General features: G+C 43.5%; 1 protein-coding gene across 1 annotated transcript in view; it reads right to left on the reverse strand.

Annotated features, from left to right (window-relative positions):
• ADCY1 (adenylate cyclase 1) overlaps positions 1-19,647 on the reverse strand; it is a 156,485-nt gene that overhangs the window by 78,753 nt on the left and 58,085 nt on the right. The window contains exon 3 of the mRNA XM_054384976.1: positions 5,816-5,934. Within this exon, the coding sequence (XP_054240951.1) occupies positions 5,816-5,934 (119 nt within the window). The remainder of the gene's footprint in view (positions 1-5,815; positions 5,935-19,647) is intronic.

A 19,647-nucleotide genomic window follows, 5' to 3' on the forward strand; every position in this document is an offset into this window, starting at 1 on the left:
AGGAGCTCAGAACCTGGGTGCAGTAGCTCCATCATGTGGTCTCAGTGCTCCCTGTGAAGAGCTAGCATCTATAGTGTCAGGCCTGTGTTCTCTAGGCCATGCTGCCTGGCTCAGAGAAATGTCCAGCTTCCATCAATGCTAGCAAGGTTTTAATCTCTAATAGCTTAATCATCTTTAACAACCCCTCCCCATCTGTGATGATAAAGGGAGATAGTTGAAAGAAGCTCAGGTGCTGCTGTGAGGCAGAGAATCAAAATTCTTCTGTAGATCCCGAAACTCAAGAGAATATGAAGCTATGATCCTTTTAATTATTTACATTTCCTTCATTTGTTGGCAAAGGCCATGAGCCCACTGCAGAAACCTAATGCATTTATCTCCAATACCCAGACTATAAATGCCAAACAAGTCTTTATTTATGCAAATGCTAGCAAACAGTCCCATGCTACATGGCCTAGTTACACTTGGCATAGTGTAAGACTGAGCTTGCAAACTGTGGGTGAAACGAAGCACTACACACTGCCCCTCAACAAACCTTCACTCTAGATGAAACAGCTGATGCTACAAAAGTAGGGCTAACAAGTCTACTGTTTCCCTTTCACTGTAACCAAGACTGAATTCTTCCAATAAGCTACAAAAAAAAAAAAAAAAAAAAAAGAGCCAAGCCTAACTCCTGACTCAACCCCCATTTCTATAACTTCGTTTAACCCAGCTGCTAAAATCCCTCCTTCAGCCACAGAAGGTTAGGTAACCTGTGCCAGCACAAAACTGAGTCATCCAAAGTTCAACAGCTTTAATCTGCAAACAAAGAGTCCATGCTGTCATGTTAATCTTCAGGGCAGCCTTCTAGTTCTCTTCTCCTTTGAGCGTGCTCTATGAGAACATTGCTCAAGATGAGCTGGGTTCAAGAAAAAAAAACCAGCTACTCCATTCCCATGCCATTTAAACACAAGAAAAACACTTCATAAAATAAAACATTCCAGGTTTAGTTCACTTTAGTGAATGAATGTGAGCCAGCCAGGTGATGGCTAAGGTCAAAGTCATTAGAAGAGAGCAATAATGCCAGAAAAAGGCTCTGCACATTTGCCCAGGCAGATCTACTTATTTCCACAGAAAATCATAGAACCGTTTCGGTTGGAAAAAAAAAAACCTTTAAAACCAAGTCCGAACATTCTCCAGCTCTACCAAGTCTGGTGCTAAACCATGTCCCTCACATCACATCTCTGTCTATTTGAAACACCTCCAGGGACAGGGACTCAACCACCTCCCTTGGGAGTCTGTTCCTATATTTCAGAGCCCTTTCAGTCAAGAATTTTCTTCTAATGTCCAATCTAAACTTCCTCTGGTGCAAACAGAGGCCATTTCCTCTGGTACTGTGGCTTGCTCCTTGGGAGAAGAGACCAATATCCACCTCACTCAAGCCTTCTTTTGGGGAGCTGTAGGGAGCCAGATGATCTCCCCTCAGCCTCCTCTTCTCCAGACTAAACAACTCTAGTTTCCTCAGCCACTCTTCACAAGATGATTTCTCCAGACGTTTCACCAGCACCACTGGCCTTCACTGAACATGCTCCAGCACCCCAATGACTTTCCTGTAGTGGCCCCCAAACTGAACCCAGCACTCAAGGTGTGGTTTCATAGTGCTGAATCCGGGAGGACAATCACTTCCCTCATCCTACTGGTCACACTATTCCTGGTGCAGGCCAGGATGCTCTTGCCTTTTTGACTACCTGTGCACATGCTGGGGGAGCTTTAGACTGTAGGTTAGGAAAAAGTATTTACAGTGAGACACTAGAACAGGTTGCCCAGGGAAGCTGTGGATGCTCACTCCCTGGAAGTGTTTAAGGTCAGGTTGGGCAGGGCCTTGAGCAACCTGGTTTCCAGGGAGTGTCCCTGGCCATGGCAGGGAGATTGGTGCTAGATGACCTTTAAGGTCCCTTCCAACTCAAACCTTTCTATGATTCAACTGATATACTTAGAAAACTAAAGACAAAGCAACTACAGGAGTGGCATCAGTGTTAAGGCACATTAATCACTCCTGCAGATGCTCTCACTGAAGAGCAAAGTAGCCTCAGTGCACTCTAACTTAATTGCTAATTGCCATGGAGATTCACATCCTCAGAGAGGATTGAACTAGAGTAAACTAGGGCTACCTTTTTTATGCATGAAAGAGTCCTTATAATGGTATGGTATACAGAGGGGCACCTCACAGTGATTGTCAGGCAATGTTATTTTTTAAATATGTAGGCTGACATGTAGAGAAATCAAGAAGTGAGAAGCTAGACATTAACACTTGTTTCTCTTAACAACCATTCAGGGATATGACTCTCCCTGCCTTCATTCCACAGAAACCTTAATGATGCCACTGGGGCACTCTGGTGAAACAAAATAAACCAACCAACCAACCAAAAGCAACAATGGAAACACCCTAATCTCAGTTAAACTGCAGCTATTAAAGAAAGCACTTCAGATCATGGCTCTTCAGGACATGGTCTAATAGCCATGGTGGTCTTAGGTTGATGGTTGGACAAGATCTTAGAGGTCTTTTCCAACTGAAACAATTCTATGATTCTACAAAAGAAATTAAAGCAGAAAGAAAGCTCAGGATATGAGCAGAAGGAGATTAGTTTGATATCTTGGGTGTCAAGTGGAGGGGGCCAGGCTCTTTTAGGTGGTTCACAGTGATAAGACAAGGAACAATGGGTTCAAATTTGAACATAGAAGATTCCACCTCAACATGAGGAGAAACTTCTTTCCAGTGAGGGTGACAGAGCACTGAAACAGGCTGCCCAGGCGGGTTGTGGAGTCTCTTTCTCTGGAGACTTTCCAAACCCACCTGGATGCATTCCTGTGCAGAGTACCCTAAGTGATCCTGCTCTGGCAGGGGGGTTGGACCTGATGATCTCTGGAGGTCCCTTCCAACCTCTGCTGTTCTGTGATACTGTGATACTGTGATACTGTGATCTTTCCTTCTGATTGCTTTATTGGAGATGCAAGGTAACAGCTATGGTTACCCTTTCTGGGATTTCAAGTTCCCATTTCTTCTGTAAAATTTCCTTTGTTGATGGAGCAACCCTTTTCTACATCACTTCATGGGGCATGAAGAAGGAGAAATCCTACCAAGTTACACAAGAGATGTAAGAGGTTGCAGGTGGTAAATGTTCATTTTTGACAGCACTCAGAATCACAGAATCACGGAGTGCCAGCTTGGAAGGGACCCCAAGGATTATCTGGTCCAACTTTCTAGGTTATAGTCTAACTGAAATGCGATGGCCCAGAACTCTGTCAAGCTGAGTTTTAAAACTGTCAAGTGTAGGGAAATCCACTGCTTCCCTTGGGAGATTATTCCAATGTCTGACTGTTCTCATGGTGAAACATTTTCTTCTGGAGTCCAATGGGAATCTCCCCAAGCTAACTTTTCCCCATCACCCTTGGTCTTTTGCTTGGGACTCCTTTAAAAAGGGAGTCTCCACTCTGTTTGTAGCCATCCTTTATGTACTGGTCCATGGTATTAAGTTCTTCCCTAAGTGTTTTCTTGTCAAGGCTGAACAAACCCAGATCTCTCAGCCTTTCACACAGGCACTCACTTGTGTGCTCCGTGCACCAGAGTAGTCCTGCTGGTTTCAAGGAAGCCACTGGTATAAACAAGTGCTCAGGAAAATGAGGAGGAGTTGTGTGCCCTATTTTTTCTTTACACTTGGGTCATTTGTTTTAATTAGACTGCAACTTGCAGGAATAATGATATTTTAATGGCATATGCTGCCTGAGAAAGGAGCCTGTAGGGTTGTTGAGAAAATTATGAATAATTTCATCTCTAACTCACTGCAATGAAGGAGAAACAAGCTCTATCAGAACTTTAAAGAGGGATGTTAAGCCACAAAACAAAAGGAGTTTGGCTTCATCAAAAAATCATTCTTGAAAATTAGTCTACTGTGAAGCCTTACAAGCTCAGAAAGACCACCACCCAAAGATCTGTTCATAGGTGGCATGATCATAGCTTCTTCAAATGTTGGAATGGGTAAACTGAACCTTAATAATTTTTGTAGCCAAGGGAGGTTCAGGTTGGATATTAGGAAATCTTTTTTTCACAGAACAGGTTCTCAGTGGCTGGCAGAGGATGCCAAGGGGGGTGCTCAAGTCACCATCCCTGGAGGTATTTAAAAGATGCACAGATGTGGTGCTGAAGGACATGGTTCAGTGGTAGTAGCTTAGCAGCAGTGGTGGGATTGTGAGCTCTGGGAGAGCAGCTGGACTTGATGATCTCAAAGGTCTCTTCCAACCTCAACAGTTCTGTGATTCGTTGTCTGTGATTCTAATTGATGTTGAAGGATTTTAACGCTTTGCATTGTGGAAAGAAAAACAAAATCCTGAGTAGGATGGGGGAAGTCTGAAGTGATTTCTATCTGAAGAGTTAGCTGTGAGCAATACAAATTCCTCTCTACACCACAGATCTGGGAAGAGCTCTTCAAATCTCGACACAACACTGAAGGCTTTGCCCTCTATGTGGAGAGAGGCATATTGCCATTCCCTTCTGGAGATGCAGTCAGTTGTTAGTGACTGTTTAATACTTGGGAAAACCTTCATTAACTAATTAATAAACCAGGAATCTTGCCATGGTGCACCTGAAATATGCCAGTATCATTTCCTAGGCCATTATTCACTTCTTACCGAGGTATATATTTATTTTCTTTCTTTCTTTTTCTCTTTCTTTCTTTCATTCTTTTTTCTTTCTTTCTTTCTCTCTTTCTTTCTTTTCCTTCCTTCCTTCCTTCCTTCCTTCCTTCCTTTCTTTCTTTCTTTCTTTCCTTTCTTTCTTTCTTTCCTTCCTTTCTTTCCTTTCTTTCTTCTCTTTCTTTCCTTTCTTTCTTTCTTCTCTTTCTTTCTTTCTTTCTTTCTTTCTTTCTTTCTTTCTTTCTTTCTTTCTTTCTTTCTTTCTTTCTTTCTTTCTTTCTTTCTTTCTTTCTTCTTCCTTCCTTTCTTTCTTCCTTTCTTTCTTTCTTTCTTTCTTTCTTTCTTTCTTTCTTTCTTTCTTTCTTTCTTTCTTTCTTTCTTTCTTTCTTTCTTTCTTTCTTTCTTTCTTTCTTTCTTTCTTTCTTTCTTTCTTTCTGTGTTCCTTTCTTTTTATCTATCTATCTATCTATCTATAGTGAGATATATGTACAGGGATATATATATTTTTATATATTTATATATATTTTGTTATACCTACATATATATTTTTATATATATGTATACGCATACACACATATATATATTTATAAATCTCCAATGTAATGTATCCCTCTAGGAGAAACTAAAGAATGAAGCTGTATGAATATCTTACATTTCACATGCAAAATCTAGTGCTTTAAAGACTCTGTCTTCTCAGGCAGCTATTTACAAGACTAAATCAGATGGAGTTTGTTGCTGATAAGTTTTTTTGGGTTTTTTTATGAAAGGTTTTTTTTTTTTGTTGTTGCTTGTTTTGGTTTATTTTTTAAGGCTGACCTGTGGAAAAATCATTCAGTTTACTTATTGCATGCCTATGTCCTCCAATCTGGCCTTTTTGCAGGATAATTCTCTGACAATTGCAGATATCTGCTAGGAAAAAAAAAAAAAAGAAAGAAAGAAAGCAAGCCTTGCAATAGGAAAGGTAAAAATACTGCTTGTTTTTATTTTCCAGTGAAGTGGAAAATAGAAAATGAGCTTTGGGACTAACAACTCCAGTAATTTAGAACTACAGAGGGGCTTTTAGTTTGGTGGGTTTAATAGCAGTGCTTCACAGAGTGCTGGGTGTGCAGAATTTATTTTGAAATTATTACATGGTCTCCATCAGTCCTACCTAACGTTGTCGTGCCTTTGAATGTAAATCTTGTGGAAAATCCTTTCAGGAGGCTTGAGGAAATCTTCCTTCATTTCCATTGCAACATTCCTAGGTAAAAGACTCATCAAGAGACGTTCCTGAAAGAGAAATGTAACCAACATCAGTTTGATGGTGTAGATTGTGACCACTATTCAGAAGGTTTGAAGTAGCAAACTGAACAATCTTGTCCTTAACCTAGGAACTTCTGCTGCATAAATAGCATGAGCCTTTCCCCCCAAACTTCTGCAAACTGTGTGGGTGTCTTTTTCTAAGTTTTCTGCACTAAAAAATATATAGGGGGGGGAAAAAAACCCCAGCAACCCAGGACTGTACAGAAAGGGAAGAGCCAGCTTCAAGAGTAGATAATTGTCCATAATTTTCATTAACATCACAATGCTACTAACAACAGCTTACTTTACTGTTAGTAGCATTTATCTGTCTGGGAAAGGCTTCCCAGAATGATTTTCTGTCCTTTTGTGTGTCTTATTTCTGAACTTAATGAAAGTGTTATGTTACGAGGAGTATGACAGCTGGTTATTAAGGAGCTAGAGTGGGTGATGGATTTATTCCCTGGCTGAATCAGTGGAACAGTAAGAAAAGTACAATTTTAATGACATTTTACCCAGCATGGCAATGTCTATTCCATTCCAGCAATGGAATGCATGACTGCAGCCTCTGGTTAAACACATCTCTTCTTGTTATATCCACAGAGAGAGTTGTAGCATGGCTCACTAACCTGCATACAAAGGCTCCCTAATATTTTGGATCTGAGAACCATAGAATCACAGAATTGTTGGGGTTGGAAAAGACCTCCAAGATAATCAAGTCCAACCATCAGCCTAAGACAAGAAGTCCTGTGTGCACACGTTTCTTTAACACATCCAGGAATGGTGACTCCACCACCTCCCTGTGACTGGGAGAGGGACCTGGGGGTATTGGTTGATAGTTGACTGAACATGAGTCAGCAGTGCCCAGGTGGCCAAGAAAGCCAATGGCATCCTGGCTTGTGTTAGAGACTCTGTGGCCAGCAGGAATAGGGAGGTGCTCACCCTCCTGTGTTCAGCACTGGTGAAGCCACACCTCGAGTGTTGCGTTCAGTTCTGGGCCACTCACTACAGGAAGGATATTGAGGTGCTGGAGCATGTCCAGAGAAGGGCAACCAGGCTGGTGAAGGGCATGGAGCACATGGCCTACAAGGATTATCTGAGGGAGCTGGGGTTGTTCAGTCTGGAGAAGAGGAGGGAAGACCTTATCGCTCTTCACAACTACCTGAAGGGAGGTTTAGGCTGGATATTAGGAAATATTTCTTCACTGAAAGGATTCTCAAGCATTGCAATGGTCTGCCCAGGTCAGTACTGGAGTCACCATCCTGGGGGGTGTTCAAGCAGCCTGTGAACCTGGTGCATAGGGACATGGTTTAGGGTTGACCCTTCAGTGCTGGGTTGAAGGTTGGACTGGGTGATCTTTGAGGTCTCTTCTAACCAGATGTAATCTGTGATTCTGTGATTCATGCTTGAGTGGTGTTTGCCTCTGGTGGGGACTGGTGGTGACAAGTAAAAGCCTGAGGGTGAGATAGGAAGCACTGATCAATTAACCACAACTCTGACTAGAGTAAAACAACAGTCAAGCTGCAGGCCTTCTTCCTGGAGACAAATGTTGGCATATTGAGGTAGCCTCAGTATCTGTCATAGCCAAATCACTGGACCTAGTAGAGAGAAACATTTGCACATTTTCACCTTTCTCACTGATTCACAATGCTCTTCAGACTTATTATAGCTGGTTTCTAGCCAGAAAATTAGATCTTGGCCAAACAACCAAGTGAAGCTATTTTTGGAACTTGTACTCTCTTCTCCTGCTGTAAATCTTCGCTCAGCATAAACACGGTCTGAAGTGAAATCACATGCTGAGAAAAAAGATTCCTTTTGGAGGCTGTAATTGCCTGTCAATGATTTGGCATTCCCTGCACAAACCTCATCAAGGAAACAAAATGATAGCTGCAGACCTGTCTTTCCTCCATTCACAGCATTTTTCATTGCATTTGGATTTTAAACTGACAGTCCTCACCTGGGATTTGGAATGCCAAACTGCACTGCCTCTGCCAACTCTCTTATCCTCATTAACAAGGATTTCTGCACCATTAATAAAGACTTAGTTAGTTTCAAAAAGGACTCTCAATTTAGGAAAAACATCCAGATTTCCTTCTCCCACAGCAATGAAGCACTGTGAGAAACAGGGATAGAACAGGTGGTTCTATCTTCTTGGGCAGGTTGGATGGGGTCTTGAGCAGCCTGGTCTAGTGGAAGGTGACCCTGCCCACAGCAGGGGATTGGAACTAGATGATCTTTAAGGACCCTTCCAACCCAAACCATTCTGTGATTCTAGGATTTTATGAAATAAGAGAAGGAACAAACCTTCACTTGACTTCAAAACCAGTCAAAATGTGCACACCAAAACAACTGGGAATTGTTCAACGTTACCTTAGCACCATTATGTACATGACAAAGGAAGAAAATATGCAAAGGCAGAGAAACAACCTCAAAATTAAATTGTTTCTTGTTGTTGATTGCTGGAAAAGCCCTGCTTCTTGTTTGGAACATTCTCAAGCCTCATTGCAAGTGGAATCTCCTGGACTGCAATTGTGACTTTGGGTTGCAGAAAGGGGAAAACATGAACAGTCTTGCAGTTATTCAAGACTTGACTAGTCTCAAAGCCACAGCTGAGCAGTCATGGTGTTGATCACCATCCTGATTGGAGGGACTGGCTGGACTAGATGATCTCCTCAGATCCCTTTCCACCATTGCATACCAAGGAGGAGAACAGCACAAGGACCAAGAGCAAAGGGGTGCCTGTGGCTTTGTGGGGAGGCCTGAAGCCACCCTGCCATCTTATTAAACACAAGTGCAGCTTCTAGAACAGCAAGGAGCTTAAGGATCAGCACCTCTAGCAGGAACAGAGGAAACATCTGAATAAACCCTCAATAACAATCCAGGCTGTGCAGTGATGAAACTGAGAGCAGCCCTGCAGAAAAGGACTTGGGGGTGGTGGTGGAAGCTGGACATGAGCCAACAAAGTGCACTTGCAGCCCAGATTGCCAATCACATCCTAGGCTGCATCAAAAGCAGTGTGGCCAGCAGACCAAGCAAGGTGATTCTGCCACTCTGCTCTGCTCTCCTGAGACCTCACCTGAAGTACTGTGTCCAGGGGCCCTGAACACAAGAGAAACTTGGACCTGCTGGAGCAGGTCAAGAGGAGGCCACAAAGGGGATTGAAGTGCTGGAACACCTCTCCTGTGAATACAGGCTGTCAGCCTGGAGAAGACAAGGCTCTAGCAAGACATTGTAGCTTGCATTTCAATATCTTAAGGGGATCTACTGCAAGGCTGGGGAGGGACTATTTCCAAGGCATTCCAGTGACAGGGCAGTGGAGCAGGGTAGATTTAGGCTGGACATTAGGACATCAGTTTGACAATGGAGCAGGGTAGATTTTTGTTGGACATTAGGAAGGCCCAGGGACCTCATTGAATACCAAGTTCAGTTTCGGTGTCTTTCATTACAACAAAGACACTGAGGTGCTGGAGAGGGTCCAGAGAAGGGCAATGAGGCTGATAAAGAGTCTGGAGAACAAGTCTGGTGAGAAGCAGCTGAGGAAACTGGGGTTGTTTAGCCTGGAGAAAAGGAAGCTGACAGGAGAGCTTTATTTTTTTTTTCCCTTGGAGAAGACAAGCAGCAGACATGCATATAAAATTTTAACAGGACTGTTTCAAAGTCAGCTTATCAATATAATTTTGAGATTCAGCTTCTACTTTGGCATCAGGAACTCCAGAGCACATCCTGAATATTACCCCATGCTGTCTAATTACACCTTGTGGAGTTAACTCTTGCATAACTTTAAAAGTTAAGTGGGCTTATGGTCTTGGTCACCTCTATGTTACACTGAACAGCCATTTTCATTCCCAATAAGGGTAACAAAAAAAGTAGTAAGAGAGAAAAGAATGCTAGCATGGAATCTAGGCATGGAAACATGGCATGGAAGAAGAACTACTAGATTTGTCTATACCTCTTGTAAGCTGGAAAGCAAAGAGAGCAGATTTCATGAGTGAATTATTGTGGCAGTTCAGGCTGGGTGCCTCCTGTTACTGCCACATCAGCTACACCTCTGGTGTCCTGAGTGTCCAACCTGATGAGGTGGACACATGAAGCAGTGTGTTGCTACTCATAAATCCTGCCCCCTATCCATCCATCTGCAGAGTCATTCTCTTCCTCTTTCTTCCCTCCCTGCTCCCATGGGAGATGCTTCCTTATCAGTAGGGAGTATCTCAAGACCTCTTAAGCTTGTCTAGACCTAATGCCAGGAGGAGAAAGGGAGGGGCAGCCTCAGACCTGGCCAGCCTGAGACTAGCCTAGCAGTGGGGAGGGAAAAAAGAGCCCTGGGGGTTTTGGTATACCCTCAGGTGGGGAGAAGGGAAGGGTTGGGATGTCTTTGGATGTTGTGTAAGGGACTCTGTATGCTTTGGGATATCTTTGCCACTATGCTTGTAGTTTCTGTAGTTTCATCAATTGCTTTTCCATTTAAGCTTTCCATCACTCTTCCATCTATTTGTGTGAGTGTCATTTTTTTGGCCCTCTCGGGGCAAGAGAGGATCTGTCTGGCCTCAAACGAGCACAATTATATTTCAAATGATGCTGTGCCATTTCTTCCAGCCAAGTACAAGCAGAAAGCACTGCTAATGATGGTGGCTTGTTAAAAGCCACGAGGTGGCAATGTTTCAGAGCCTTCTTGAGAGCTCTTAATGAGTTATATTTATCAGCAAGCCATAACGACAATCGAAATCATAAAAGGCCATCCATAGAGCTGCTGTCTAATGCACAGATTTAGAGTAATAAGAGGATGGCAAACATCATACAGGCATGGTAGATGATCAATATGCTGTGTGTGAGCTGCAAGATAGGTTAAGGATGACTAGACCTGTACCAGACCAATCTGACATCTTTCAGAGCTTTACTGATTATTCTTGTTTAAAGAGAAACATAGAATCACAGAATCATAGAATCAAAAAATTGTTTGGGTTGGAAAAGACCTCTAAGATCATAGAGTCCAACCATCTACCTAACACCATCATGGCCATTGAACCATGTCCCCAAGAGTCATGCCCACACATTTCTTGAACACCTCCCTGGGTATCCTGTCCCAATGCCTGACCACTCTTGCAGGAAAGAAATTTTTCTTAATCTCCAACCTAAACCATCCCTAGTGCAATTTCAGGCCATTTCTTCTTGTTCTACTACCTGATAATAAGGAGAAGAGACCAACCTCTACCTGATTCCAATCTCCTTTCAGAGAGTTGTAGAGAGCCAGAAGGTCTCTCCTCAGCCTCCTCTTCTCCAGAATAAACAATTCCAGTTCCCTCAGCTGCTCCTCACAACACCTCTTCTCCAGACCCCTCAACAGCTTTGTTGCACCTACTCAATGCCCTTCATGTAGTGAGGGGCCCAAATCACAGAATCCCAGAATCCCAGAATCAATAAGGTTGGAAAAGACCTCAAGGATCATCAAAGTCCAACCTGTCACCCAAGGCCTTATGACTACTAAACCATGGCAGAGTCTAACAACTCTCTCCATGAAGAACTTTCTCCTCACCTCGAGCCTAAACTTCCCCTGGTGCAGCTTGAGACTGTGTCCTCTTGTTCTGGTGCTGGTTGCCTGGGAGAAGAGACCAAACCCCTCCTGGCTACAAAATCTGAACACAGTATTCGAGGTGGAAGGGAATAAAGGTAAGGCAGGATATATCAGCATAGTAGTTAACAAGGCATTGATAGGTTCCACATGGAATATTTTGAGTTATGATGGAGAAGGTAAGACTTTGTGAAAGAAGTAAGGAAGAGTGAGGTCTTGGCTAAGGGAGAAAGAGTAATGGGCAGCATGGAGTGCAGAAGCATTGGGCTGGAGAGAAGGTGTAAAGAGACCCTAAAACTGCTCGATGGTACGAAGTTCACAGTACAGCATGCACAAAATGAAGTGGAAAAAAAATGAGGAAAATTCAGCAATGTGTTGTACCTTTGAGATACCATCCACAAAATCAGACTGTCCCTCTGGACTCAGGGCTGGTGAGGCCACACCTGGAATACTCTGTTCAGTTTTGGATATCTCACTACAGGAAAGATATTGAGGTCCTGGAGCATGTCCAGAGAAGGACAATGAAGCTGGTGAAGGGTCTGAAGAAAAGATCTTGTGTAGAGCAGCTGAAATAACTGGGACTGTCTAGTCTGGAGAAGAGGCTGAGGGGAGACCTCATTGCTCTCTACAATTCCCTGAAAGGAGGTTGGTTGTGGGTCAGATGAAACAATCTGGCAACCCCTGCCTGTAAAATGCTTTGAATACCCACTGACCACCAAAGGACTGCAGACTATTTGTGTGGTACCACTCTAAAGAAGGAAATGTAATTCCAGAATTCCAGAATATTTATGATTGCAGAGTATTTATGTGGCACCACCCTAAAAAGGGAAGTGTGATTCCAGAACGCACTGTAAGTTTGCTAGTAAGGTAACAGGAGCAAGAGCAGAGAGAGGCTATGAGGAGAAACAAGGAAAGTGGAAGTGTAAATAGCATAGCCTGCTTTGGTTACCCTCGTATCTATGAAATCAGAATGCTCTAGAAGTATGTCAGTAAGGATTAAAGTTCAGAAAGGCAGGCTCACAGCATTAACACCAGACATAAACTGTCAATGAATGAACGACTGCAGCATCAGCCTAATCTTTTTATTTTCACCCCATACTCATGGTATATTCACTTTCTCTGATGCTTAACCAGCAAAATTCAATGTATCCACAAAAGCAGCACAGAGAACTTGTCAGGGAAAAGATGGTACTCATTTCAGTTAATGGAAATCTTCCTACTGGAAGCAAACTTGAGTGAGAAGAAGCTAAATTCATACGAGTAAACAGTGTCTTTTAAACTTAAGGTATCTTTATTTGCCTTATGGCAGGTGGCCACAGAGATAAAATGGGACCATTCTCCAGTACAGACAACTTGAAATCATCCTTAGTCTTGGCTGGGAAAAGAAAAAGAAGAGAATCATAGAATCATCAGAACTATAGAATCACTAAAGTTATAAAATGCCACATGTCCACCTGTGACCCAACACCATCATGGCCACTACACCATGTCCTGAATTGCCATGTCTACAATAGCATTTTACAGATTCACAGATTCCATTGGGTTGGAAGGGACCCTCAATGATCATCTTGTCCAATCTGCAACAGTCAACAGAGACACATTTAACTGGATGAAGCTGCACAGGGCCACATCAAGTTTGACCTTGAATGTCTTCAGGGAGGGGCCCTCAAGCACTTCCCTGAGCAACCTCTTCCAGTATTTCACCATCATTGTAAAGAACTTTCTCCTTATGCCCAACCTGAATCTACCTTGCTCCAGTTTCAAATCACTGCCCCTCATCCTGTCACTACAAACCCTTCTAAACAGTCCCTCTCCAGCCTTTCTTTAGGTCCCCTTCAGATATTGAAGTATAATTATAAGGTCTCCCTGGAGCCTTCTATTCTCAAGGTTAAACAGCCCCAACTTTCTCTGTCTGTCACCACAGGACAGGTGCTCCCGCCCTCTGATTATCTCTGTAGCCCTCCTCTGGACCCAATCCAGCAGATCCATGTCTCTCCTGTGTTGGGGGCCCCAGAGCTGGCCACAGACACATCTCACCAGAGCAGAGTGGCAGAATCACCTCTCTTGATCTGCTGGCCACACTGCTTTTGATGCAGCCCAGGATATGATTTACCCCCCGGGCTACATGTGCACACTGTTGGCTAGTGGAGATGTCCCTGCTTACTGCAGGGGGCTTGAACAAGATGACCCTCAAGGTCATCTTTCTTTGAAATGATGAATTCTGTGATTCTGTTATCTCCTGCCCTATTTTCTCACTGCTGGAGCAGACACTCTCAGCAACTGATGATCCAGAATAGAGGAAGAATCAGAGGAATGTTAGGGACTCACTCCTGCACAGAAACTGAGCTCAGCAGTGGGTGTAAGAAGATTAAGGATTTTTAAATGGCAGGAACCTGAAGTGAAAAGCAATAATTTTAGAACCCAAGTAAGAAGTAATAAGTGGTAAGCATTTCCTTGCTTCAAAACATAGATACCTTTAGTGGCTTTGGAAAACCCAACTGCAAAAGCAAATCACAGCACAACCCAGTAAAATTACATAGATGCCACCATCTCTGGAGACTAAGCTTTTGCTTATTTTGCTATTTTGCTTTGAAGAATCTCAAAGTTTCTAATCAAGATCAGAAAATTCTAGAAGTCCTTGCTACTTGTCCTCATTTGGCCTTCATAGAGCAGGGGAAATGAGCCTAAAGTCATCAGCAGAAAATCTCCTTGCCTTCCAAAGAGGAAAAGCAAGGACCAATCATGAGCATGCTAAGGAAGCAATGAGTGTATTCACTCAATTAAAATAACAATTGGAATTCAGATTTAGTTCATTATTACCTTGTCAGACTGGGGAATTCCTAATCAAATGTGCCTGAAGGGAGGCTAAATTCCAAATGAAATCAGTTTATGTTGAAGAGGTAATGGGGAACAGAAAACTTGGAAAGAATTTAAATTACATGGCAAATAGAAGTTCACTCTAGGATAACAAGCATGAAAACAAAAAATTAAAAAACAAACAAACAAAATCCCTCCTTCAAAACCAAACCCAAAAAAATCCTTAGAATGTATTTTTCTTTTTCCCCAATTGCAGAGATGGGAGCTATCTCTTTTCCTTCACAGAAGCCTGACCAGAAAGGAACAGATGAAACATCTTGATAAACCCTCAATAAAAATCCAGTCTGTGGGATGATGCAATTGAGAGCAGCCCTGCAGAACAAGACTTGGGGGTCCTGGTGGATGAGAAGATGGACATGAGCCAGCAATGTGCACTTGTAGCCCAAAATGCAAACCACATCCTGGGCTGCTTCAAAAGCAGTGTGGACAGCAGGTCAAGAGAAGTGATTCTGCTGATGTGCTCTGATCAGCCCTCGCCTGGTGTACTGTGCCCAGCTCTGGGGCCCCAAACACAAGAGAGGTATGAACCTGCTGGAGCAAGTCAAGAGGATGGCCACAAAGGGGGCTGGAGCATCTCTCCTATGAAGACAGGCTGAAAGAATTGGGGCTCTTCAACCTGGAAAAGAGAAGGCTTCAGGGATATCTTAGAGCAGCATTTCAACGTCTGAAAGGGGCCTACAGGAAGTTTGAGGAGGGACTGTTTAGAAGGGCTGTGGCAATAGGATGAGGGGCAATGGTTTGAAACTGGACAAGGGAGATTTAGGTTGGACATAAGGCAGAAGTTCTTTACAATGAGAGTGGTGAAACACAGAACAGGTTGCCCAGAGTTGTGGTTGAGACCCCATCTCTGGAGACATTCAAGATCAGACTCAATGTGGCACTGGGCAGCCTGATCTAGTTGGAGGTGTCCATTCTGACTGCAGGGGAGGGTTGGACGAGATGACCTCGATGGGTCCCTTCCAAATGAGTGCAATCTGTGAATCTGTGAGTATCCACGTGCCAACAGCATATGATGTTGCACTCTGGAATGAAAGCAAAGTGCCCAGCTCCGTATCCTGCTCATGGAGATAATCTGTGCTTAAGCAGGAACACAACAACTCAGGGACCAGTTGGCAAACTGCACACAAAGCTATGCCAGCTGCTGCCATGTGAAGCATCTACGTGAGAGAGATGCTGCTCCATGGTGGAGATGCCTTCTCTTTGAGGAGTGCCACAGGAGAAGTTGTATCAAGCTTGTGTTGAAGCATTAGTTAACTTTATGTTATCATTGGGACACTTAGAATCATAGAATCATGGAACCATGGTATCATTAAGGTTGGAAAAGACCTCTAAGATCATCAGGTCCAGCATTCTATGCAACACCTCCACGTTTTTCCTGTGTAAATCCCTTCCAACCCCAAATTTCCATGATTCCAAGACTCCATGATTTTAAAGTTAACATCACTTGCTCCCTAGAACACCATATCTAAGCAGCCCATCAGCTTTCCTCATTGGTTTAGGATGGATATTAGCAAAATATTTCTTCACTGAAAGTGTTATAAATATTGGAATGGTCTGCCCAGGGCAGTGGTGAAGTCACCATCCCTGGAGGTGTTCAAGTGGCAGATGGACTTGGCACTTAGTGTTGGCCCTTCAGTGCTGGGTTGAAGGTTGGACTAGATGATCTTGACGGTCTTTTCCAACCAAATATATTCTGTGATTCTGTGACTACTAGACTGTGCCCCAAAATGCCACTTCTGCTAGGTTTTTGAACACCTTCCTGGGCAGCCTGTTTCAATACTGACCACTCTTGCAGGGAAGAAATTCTTCCTAATATCCAACCTAAACCTTCCCTGGTGCAGCTTGAGGCCATTTTATCTTGTCCTGTTGTTAGTCGCTTGGGAGAAGAGGCCAACATCAGCCTCATTCCAACCTCCTTTCAGGAGAGCAATAATTGTAGAGAGTCCTCTCAGAACTCCTCATCTTCCAGCTAAAAATCCAGCTCCCTCTAGAAGCAAAAACAATTCTGTGGGGAGCAATAAGAATACATCAAAAAGAACTTTCCTGATGCCACTTTAAAGCTCACTATGAATTCCTGAGGGGAGGAGCCATTCCTGAGGTTTTATTTTATGTTATTATTTTATAACGTGGCATCCTCTGAAAATACATAAAAAATATTGCATGAGGGTCCACAGAGCAGTTCTAACTTAAGAAGTTGAATTGAATTGAAAATGATCTAACTTAAGAAATCAGCCATAGGAAAGTACTTTTGAAGTATTTGGTGTGCTGTTTAACTGCAGGATCTGATGCACTTGAGCCAGTGTTCTTAACTATGACAATCAGAGAATCACAGAACTGCTTCAGTTGGGAAAGACCTGTGATACCATCATGTCCAAACATTACCTAACTCTGCAAAGACTGGTGCTAAACCATGTCATAGAACTCTTTTGGTTGGAAAAGACCTCTAAAGACCCTCAGCAGCACTACATTTCTGTGTATTTTAAACATCTCCAGGGATGTGGATTCAACCACCTCTCTGGGTGGCCTGTTCCATGTTTTGAGAACTCTTACAGGCAAAAAGTTTCTTCTAATATCCAACCTAAACTTCCCTTGGTGCAACTTGAGGCAATTTCCTTTGCTTTAGTAACTGTTAGCCATGATGTTATCTACTGAAAATTGTAGGGCAGTGTATTTTTAATCATCTAATGCCAGGTTTGTGTGTTTTTATTTGTTCCTTTCTCCTCCTTCACTTTGATGGAAAATACATGGAACAAGTAGGAGAAATAAACTTTAAAATCTACTGGTCCAACATCAGTGTATTACCTGACAGTTGTCTGAAGCAGAATATATCTAAAACTACTCAATATCTATTTCAAAACTCCTAACAACCAAAGTAACAGGTTTTAAAATTATATAATTATTACTTTTTACCCTGTGTATTGTCTACTCAATGTATCCATTACAATATCTAAGGGCTTCACAGAAGAATTTGTGTTCCCCAGGAGTCAGGACTGACTCCAGTCTTGTTCCACATCTTCATCAATGACCTGGATGAAGGGATGGAGTGGGTTCTCAGCACATTTGCTGATGGTACAAAACTGGGAGGAGTGGCAGACACACCATCATGCTATGCTGCTATTCAGCAAGATCTGGACAGGCTGGAGAGTTGGACAAAGGGGAACCTCACGAAGTTCAACATGGACAAATGTAGAGTCCTGCACCTGAGGAGGAATAGGTCCCTGCACCAGTACAGATAAAGGAGTGACCTGCTGGAAAGCAGATCTGCTGAGAAGGTCCTGGGTGCACTGGTGGACACGTTCACCATGAGCCAGCAGTGTTCCCTTATGGCCAAGAATGCCAATGGTGTCCTGGGGTACATTAAGAAGAGTGTGACCAGTAGGTCGAGGAAGATTCCTCTCCCCTCTACTCTGCCCTAGTAAGACCACATCTGAAGTATTAAGTCCTGTTCTGGGCTCCCCAGTTCAGGAGAGGCAGGGAGTACAGAGAGTCCAGTGGAGGGACCAGGATGGGCCAGATTCTTTTGTGTTATGCTCAATGATAGGAAAAGGGGCAACAGACACGAACCAGAACATCTTAACAGGAGAAAAATCTTTGTCCTCTGAGGGTGTCAGAGAACAGGAGCAGGCTGCCCAGAGATGCTGTGTAGTCTCCTTCTCTGGAGACTTTCAAAACTCACCCATTGTGATCTGGGCAACCTGCTCTGGGTGACCCTGCTTTAGAAGAGAGTTAGGAAAAGATGATCACCAGTGGTCCCTTCCAACCACCACCATGTTGAAATTCTGGGATTCTGTAGCATTTTGTCCCAGCTCTGTGTAAGGATCTAGCAGTCAAAAGCGGCTAGCAAAGTAGAGAGCAGAAGTTTCCATCTCTGCTGATGCTGCTCTTTGGTTAAAAGACCTTGGTGACCAGTCTGCATGAGTAGGAATGAAGCCCAGCAGCTCAAACTGAGTGCCCAGAATTGTAACACTCCCTGTTTTCTCCTTTTCCTGATCATAGAAAAGAACAAACAAAGTTTTGAAGGTGAATTTTCCAGTGTAAGGTTGTGGTTCACTGAAGGAATAAATTCAGCTTTAAGCCTCCTTGTAACACAGAACACATCTTCAGTGTGGTTCAGGCTCACCATGCAACTAAAATTAGAATCATAGAACTGTTTAGATTGAAAGAGACCTTTAGGAGCATCAAGTCCAACCGTTTACCCAGCACTGTCAGGTCACCACTAAACCATCTGCCTCCTCCCACATCTATGTATCCTTTTTAATCCTTCCACCATTTCCCTGAGCAGCCTGTTATAGAACTTGACAACCACCTGAGGGAAGAAATTTTTCCTAATGTCCAGCCTAAGTGTCCCTTAGCACATCTTGAGGCCATTTTCTCATCCTATTGAAGCTCAACAAAGACAAGTGTAGAGCTTGCACCTGAGAAGGAATAACCCCTTGCACCAACACAGGTGAGGGGTTCACATGATAGAAAGCAGCTCTGTGGAGAAGGACCTGGGAGTCCTGGTGGACTCCTGGTGGGAGTCCATGGGACAGCAATGTGCCCTTGTGGCTAAGAACGACAGCAGAGAGCCACGAGGATGATTAGGGGACTTGAACATCTCCCCTGTGAAGAGAGATTGAGATTCCTGTGGTTATTTAGTCTGGAGAAGTCCAAGAGGGGATCTGATCAATATCTATCAATATCTGAGGGGTGGGTGTCAAGTGGAGGGGGCCAGGCTCTTTTGGGTGGTTCACAGTGATAAGACAAGGAACAATGGGTACAACCTAGAACATAGAAGATTTCACCTCAACATGAGGAGAAACTTCTTTCCAGTGAGGGTGACAGAGCACTGGAACAGGCTGCCCAGGGGGGTTGTGGAGTCTCCTTCTCTGGAGACTTTCCAAACCCACCTGGATGCATTCCTGTGCAGACTACCCTAAGTGATCCTGCTCTGGCAGGGGGGTTGGACCTGATGATCTCTGGAGGTCCCTTCCAACCTCTGATATACTGTGAGACTGTGATCTTTCCTTCTGATTGCTTTATCTGAGATGCAAGGTAACAGCTATGGTTACCCTTTCTGGGACTTCAAGTTCCCCTTGCTTCTGTAAAATTTTCTGTGTTGATGGAGCAACCTCTGATATCCTGTGATACTGCGATACTGCAGTTAGTCCAGCTACATTTGCCAGAGGTTGCTTTGGCTGGCTTCTGCAGAGGATCAAGCATCATCTCTTGCCCTGCAGTTCCTGTAAGATGAGGCTCCTGTCCCTGCTGCACACAAGCTG

The sequence above is a fragment of the Indicator indicator genome, chromosome 11 (assembly GCF_027791375.1).
Source record: "Indicator indicator isolate 239-I01 chromosome 11, UM_Iind_1.1, whole genome shotgun sequence".
In the NCBI taxonomy this organism is placed as follows: domain Eukaryota; kingdom Metazoa; phylum Chordata; class Aves; order Piciformes; family Indicatoridae; genus Indicator; species Indicator indicator.